At 42.1% G+C, this 7,237-nt stretch overlaps 1 protein-coding gene across 7 annotated transcripts in view; it reads right to left on the bottom strand.

Moving 5' to 3' along the window:
* The window catches only part of LOC109425809 (solute carrier family 12 member 4), an 836,994-nt gene that overhangs the window by 26,157 nt on the left and 803,600 nt on the right, over window positions 1–7,237 (bottom strand). For all 7 annotated transcript variants that reach the window (XM_062842513.1, XM_029865597.2, XM_062842512.1 and 4 more), the window contains 3 exons: window positions 1,833–1,961; window positions 1,384–1,583; window positions 958–1,097 (listed from right to left, as the gene is read on the bottom strand). In XM_062842513.1, the coding sequence (XP_062698497.1) occupies window positions 958–1,097; window positions 1,384–1,583; window positions 1,833–1,961 (469 nt within the window). The remainder of the gene's footprint in view (window positions 1–957; window positions 1,098–1,383; window positions 1,584–1,832; window positions 1,962–7,237) is intronic.

The following is a 7,237-nucleotide window of genomic DNA, read 5'->3' as shown; positions in this document are numbered from 1 at the left end:
TTCATCTGGCCAATGTGCCTTTTCATGTGGACCAATAAGACTACCAATCTGGTAAGTCCACTGTGACTCTTTTACAAAAGGTTATTTGTTTACGATATCGAGAAGACATTCGCTCAAAAGTTAGAGCTTGGATATTTTCTTAGAATTCAAGAGTGCTTCTGACAACGTGCCTTTCGATGCCATATTGGAACACGCACGGGGCATGGTATATCTCCCATGATTTCCATTTCGATTCACCAAATGCTCAAAAACCGACATCTTTTTTCGACATTGCGTCAAGCAGCGATTAGGGAATTAAGTGTTTGTGGATGCCCCCAAGGGGGAGTCTTATCACCACTTTTGTGGAATCTCATAGCAGATACGCTATTGAGGCAACTCATAGCGGTTCTCCTACTTATGTCTTTGCCGACGACTACCTAGCATTGTTAGTTGGTATGTGCATCAGCACCCTTTTCGACCTGATGCAAAGGGTGTATGTGATAGCTGTGAATCCGATTATGGAATTTCGTATCTCATTTGATATGTAACTGTCCAGTTTTTGCGCAACTGCGTTTTCGAGCAGTCGGTAAACACTTATTAAGTGAATCGGACTTCAAAAACCTGCATCTTCAGGATGTTCTGTTGTTCTTAATCCTTTGTGGCCTTCTGATACCTGATACAATACCTCATATTTCCACTTCCCAGAGGGAGTAACGCTGTCTATTTGCGATGGAGGTCATCTATAATGGTAGAGTCATCAGAGAGCTAACGTCAAAGCTCCAAAAAGGCCTGAATGTCCTGTCAGATTATCTCATCAACTGAAAAATCTGAATAAGCTTGCTGTCTTCAAACAAATCATCCTACCTGAGATAGAGTTGAAAAAAAGAAATCCCAAATAATAGACGTTGACGGTTTGGGTTAAAATGATAGCTCCTGCAAATTGATCGAATTTATAAATTAGCATTTGAAAAAGGATACAGTTGCTTTCCCGCTCCATATGGGTTTCCTTCGGTGGGCCGGGCAGGTTCAGTATGACCAGCTGAGCGTCGTGCGACTTGTTGACTATAACCTCGTTGAGTTTCACAGCCGTGTGCATTCGTCTCACGTTGCCTTCATCACTGTGGTTGGAAAAAGAAAGGGGAGAAAAAACGACAAAGGTATTTGAGAATCAGGTGCCAGAAGAGAACAAACAAATCACTTTCGGTAATTTTTGGGTAAACGGTGTAAAATATGAAGCGCCTATGCCCAACTAATAGCAGCCACTTCCGGGAGCTAATTTTCCTTATTCATGGTTTTTCGGTTATCCGGTCGGGTGCTATTAGCTAGCTAGTCCTTCGTCGCGCGGCACAGGATCACGGACGACGAGACGACCGACAACAACGGTGAGAATTTTAAATAACTTACGGCTTATAATTAGCTTTACTAGGCGATTTGGGCGTTTCATCCCCGGCGGCGCTCTTCTTGCTGTCCTTTCCGGGCGAGGCCACATTGTTGGCCACCGGTGGCTGCGGGGATTGCTGTTGTTCCTTCTTCTCGGAATTTTCATTGTTTGCATCTTTGTCGTTCTCACTCTCTTTGGTGTCCTTGTCCTTCTCGGATTCAGTCTGGGTGATGAAGCGGGGTGAAATGGGAGAAAAAAATGATTAAAATTCAATCAGCGACTGGGCAACGTGGCTTGGACCGAAGATATGACATAGGGATTGTTTTAAGTTAGACGGAAGGGTCTCAGATTTTCGTGAAACTTTTTTCCACAAGAACGGTTTATTATTAACTACAATGAACTCTTGAATCAGAAATGAAGGTTTGAAATTCCAGGATTACCCTATTTTGGACCACCCTCTAAGCATACATACCTCATGCTTTTCCTCACGATCGTCGTCGTTGAAGATGTCCTTGTTCTCGGATGGATCGGCAAACCGGACCTTCGATGCCGTCTTGGTGTTGTTCTCGATGTGGTGATGGTGATCCACGATTGCTTGCACCTATTCCGACCAAGGACACATTTTTTTTTGGTTGCGTTTCATTGCCGCGTGGCGCGTAAAAGGTGAGAAAAACAAACAAGGACCCAATGTTAGGTAGAGAAAATCTGCTGCCGGGTGAGGCGAACAATGGCAATAAATTTAAAATGGTTTCATTTCAGAGCTACCGGACGACGGATGCCGGTTCGCGGTCCGGTCGGGTCCGCTGATTTGGCGTTTTCTTTGTTCTATATTGTCAGTTTACGGAGAATGGTTTTTGATTATATAATGCATCACACAAAAAGAAACGAGCAGGAGGAGCACTGAGATCGTTGCGGCAGTTATGGATGGCTCTCGGGGAGTACCGGCTTGGCACGTCCTGTTTGTCTGTCCTAACGAGATCTGAAAATTACTCTTTTAACGACCGGGCGAGACGCAAACAATTTAAAATAACTGCGAAAAGTTGAACTATAGGTACTTGAGTTGTAGATAGGAGATAGGATGCTTTATGAGATTTTTTTTCCAGTGAGTATGAGTTGGGTGCTGACCTTGCGTAAAGGTTCATGCTAAAGAAATGTGGGCAATTGTTTACCCTTTTTGTATTGAGTATCATATTCAAGATTTTTGTCATTTTAGTAGCCAAGTGGGAGTTTTGGAATTATTTGCTGGTTGTTTATCAATGAGATAATATTTTGAGGACAGGAGGCTGTTTAGAAGATAAAGTGCTGAATCGATTACAAGAGCACTCTTACTGAACGTTTCTCAAAAGCCTCAATAGGTCTCAAACGCAACACCTATCATGCGTCTCCTTCTTTAACAGCAAGTGTCTCTTGAAAAATGTTTGTTGCAACTTCATGTTTCCGACTATCTCAGTTATATATTTTATTGGACGGCGTTATTTTTTATAACCCAACGCTTCGAATATCAGGATGATCTTTTGATGGAATCCCAGAAGACATTTCTAGAGAAATCCCTGAAAAAATCCCAGAAGGCAATCCAGGCGTAACACCAGAAGAAACAGCAGGAATCCCATAGCGAACTGCTTGAAGGATATCCGAAGGAAAACTTGAGGAATTTCAGAACTTTAACATCTGAAAGAATACCAGATAAAATGATCAACAGACAACCCAGAAGGGATTGCTAAGAAACCACAGAAGAAACTGCATAAAGAGCATCAGAAAAAAATCCAGGAGAAAAGCTATAGGGAGATATAGGAAATATACCAGAAAAAATATAGCGCCCATATAGACGATGTGGCATTCAGCAAGATCATGTTGAGGCTTCGATTCCCTTTCGGTCCAAGAACAGTTCGTAAAGGAAATTTTGTTTGGCATCCTTTGGCATAGTATAACTTCGTGCCTTCCATATGAAAAATGGCTCTTGGCAGGAATTGAGGAAGTGCTCATAGAAAAAAACTGAGAAGAAGTCTTTATTCCAGTAGGGAGGTTATGCCAAGAAGAAGGTCAGAAGGGAAGACTGGAGGCATTCCGGAAGGAAAAATCCAAGAAAAATCTCAATTAGAAATCCAAGACTAAAGGTCCCATTAGACGTGAAAAAGCCTAACCAAATGCCGGGGCCCGTGGCGCAATTGGTCACACGTTTGCTTCATAAGCAGATGGTCATGGGCACGATCTCAGCTCCGACACTTTCGTCAGTTGCTTTTTCCCCCTGAGGGCAGCTGACACTGACTGTCTTCTGAGCCCATGGCTCAAACGGACCCGAATACTTGGACATCGGCGAACGGCAACCCATAATGGACCCCCAATCGGACTGGAAACAGGAACAACGAACAGCCACACATCAACATCCTCGTGCTCATCATTCTACCATGATAGCACAGAACAGATATACAAGATCCTTATAAAACTATTTGCTGATATGGAAACGCAACACTAGCGACCCTGGTGGCGGAAGTCAAGCTTTCTACACTGTTAATTTTCTTGAATCTTATGAACTTAGACGAAAAAAACTAGTCTAATAAGTGATGATAGGGTAGAAAGTGAAAGCGGCGCAACGGCAACCAGTTCGATATAGTAGAATTAGAATACAATTCATTTAGGCGCTGTGCAAAGTGTAAGTACGGCTTCCAATTAGAATCGCTCACGCAGTGCCCCAGAGGACAATAGAGCTGTAAATTAGGTTAGGTGATTGAAGAATAAAAAAACTACCAAACACCGTATGTAACAGATGTAAAAAAAGTCACATGAGGAGCTGGATTTCGTTGAGAACTACTTTATCACTCACCTTTGGGGATGATTTGTGAAAAATACCCGGATTTTTCACGTTTCCGAAATACGCAATGTATGAGTTGCTATGAGAACAGCGAACTTCCCCTTCGATTTTCTCCGTTCGTGGATTTTGGTAGATACGGTGTTTGGTAAAGTTAGGCTTGATTTGGCCAAACAAGCCCAACAAATGACCAGCACAACGTGAATCATAGCAATCTTGGATGAATGTCGGACTTGAATGGCAAATGTTTGGCATAATGACAAACAGTCTAATGGCACCTTGAAATGGAAAAATTTCCGAGGAATTTGCTGGATGAATTCCAAAGCAAATATCCTGAGGAATTCCAGAAGGAATTTCAAAAAGAACAGAACTTTCAAGAGTTTCAGATGGACCATCTTGAAGAATCTGAAAAGGATCTTCAGGCCAATGTGACTATAAACGGCGCTCCTCATAACAATCCCACCATGCTAACACAAATTCCTTTTCCTTAACGTCTATGGAGATAGTTTGGGTACCCTGTATCTTCAAGTAGACGTTAAACTAACATTCCTACCATTTCCTAGCGATTGTTAGGACGTGGCCAGGTATACAATGTGATGCTGGTTTCGATCAACTGTAACACGTTAATCCCAAACGTTATTTTAGCGGCACTACGAGTTAGATTTTTCACATCATATGAAAGTAAGCGTTGTCTAGCCACCCACGATGTATACAATCACCTATGCTATGCTATGCTATGCTATTTTAGGGATTCTCAAACTTGTTCAGCCTGTGGCCCACTTTTGATTGTAATAGAATTTGGCGACCCATAAGCACGTAGTTTTATAACATTACTCAATGATACAGGGCAGGGAATTACACCCATGATAATCATGAAGCGAACGTGCGACCAACTGCGCCACATGACCGTTGAACCCAGGAGTATTTCACATAATAATCCCTTGAGAAATTTCCAATTGAACCTCCGCAGAAACTCCCGGAATTCTTTTTAAGATTTGTTTCGGGATTCCTCGATCTCGATTGATCCGTCCCGGGTTTCCTTTAAGAACTTCTCCTTCGATACCGTTAGGGTTTCTGACAAGGATTCCTACAGGATTTTTTTCTCCCATGATTTTTTAGAGATTTCTCCCAGGATTCCTTCAAAGACGTTTTCTGGCAATTCATCAGGGATTCTTCCCGAGATTCCTTTATTGATTACTCCTAGAATTTTTTTTACAAATTTTTGCCTGAACTCCTTCCAGGTCCTTTCACGAATTATTCCAGATATTCAGTCACGGATTCCTCCAGGATTCTTCTTGGGTTTTCTCTTGGGATTCCTTCAGGGATTCCAACTAGGATTCCCTCAGGAATGTTTCACAGGTTTTCTTCATTGAGTCCACCCGATATTCCTTCAGGGATTTCTCATGGGATTAAATCCAGTTTCCATTTAGATATTACCTTGAAAATGGCTCTTCCAGAATACAAAAAGTTTAGATATTACTGCAGAGATTGATTGGGGATTCTTCCTGGATTTTTTCAAGAATTTCTTCAGACATTCTTTTTGGAATTTCTTCATAAATTTCTCACGGGATTCCTTGTGATTTTTTTTCCTGAGTTTCCCAAAAATATTCTATCATGGAATCTTTGCTGGATACCTGATTTTAAATGAAATCGCTAGTGTGTCAATCGGTAGGATGTAGTGCACGTTAAAGAAATTGGTGTACACAAATCGCAGAAATCCTTGTGATTAAGCCACGTAAAAATCAAAAAGTTTCATCTAGAGTAGAAGCATAGATAGGACGGCGAATATTCCGTATATCGATTGTGTTAAAACTCCCGTGGGACAGAAATAAACGCAGTTTTTATTCCGTTCCGTCCAACAATTTCTGCCATATCTCTGCTAGAAGCGGAGCCATCGGTTCGAGCAGTTATTGTTTCTGTTCAATCCCGCCCCATCCACTCGGGTTGTGTTCATCGCGATGTGTGACAACGAGAGAACGCTGCGTAGCAATAATTCTACGAAGGGTCCAACTACCAGCAATGATATGAGCGTTGGTGATTTGGCTAACCTAATGAAGTCGCAGTTCTCTGCGTATCAGCGCTCCACGAAAGAGGAAATCAAAACGATGGGAGATAAACTATCCACGGAGATCGATATTCTTAAACGAGACATCACGTCGGACGTTGATAAACTGCGAGAGGAGACCAGGAAAATATACGCTGAGTTGACATCGACCATAAACACGTTGGAATCGGACACCACACAAGCTCTGGAGTCATCGATAAGAGCAAACGACCTAATCGTTAGCGGAATACCGTTCGTACAGGGAGAAGATCTGATGTCGTATTTCAACACATGGTGTAGCTCTCTGGGATATAGCGAAGAACATTTGCCGATGGTTGATGTTCGCCGTTTAATTGGAAGGAGCAGTAACGCTAGTAACGCACCTAACATTTTGATCCAATTCGCTATTACGGTTCAGAGAAACGATTTCTACGCACGCTACCTACGCTCGCGACGACTGGTTCTCTCTGATATCGGATTCTCTGTAAACAAACGAATATACGTGAATGAAAATCTCGGACCTGCAGCGAGAGCCATACGATCCAAAGCTCTACGTATGAAGAAGGATGGACGGTTGTATGCTGTGTTCACTAGGAATGGAGCTGTGTATGTCAAACGGAACGAAGAAGATCGTGGGATTGCTGTGAAGTCATCGGAAGAACTGGACCATCTGCTACATGCATCTTAACCCTTCCCATGATTTGTCATTTTTTCTTCCTATGATTCCTTTCCTGATGATTTCCTTTGATTTCTTCCTGAAAGTTTTTCAATTTTTACCTAATCCTTAATAGTTTTTGATTTCATCCTTCCAATCCGTTCCCTAGATGTCCTATGCCACCCCTCCTAAAAGTCAAATCTACTGTTGCTGGACACATAATATGCTGCTGTTGCTGATGTTGCTGGGATGCCGCCTGTTGGATGCTGTTTTGTTGCTGTTGCTGGGACCTGGGGGACCGCCGTTTTTTATGTATTATGTATTTGATATTTTCATTTTTTTCTTATCCATAAATAATTTCCAATTGGATTT

This window comes from Aedes albopictus, chromosome 3 (genome assembly GCF_035046485.1).
Source record: "Aedes albopictus strain Foshan chromosome 3, AalbF5, whole genome shotgun sequence".
Lineage (NCBI taxonomy): Eukaryota > Metazoa > Arthropoda > Insecta > Diptera > Culicidae > Aedes > Aedes albopictus.
This window is presented reverse-complemented; position numbering and strand designations above follow the sequence as displayed.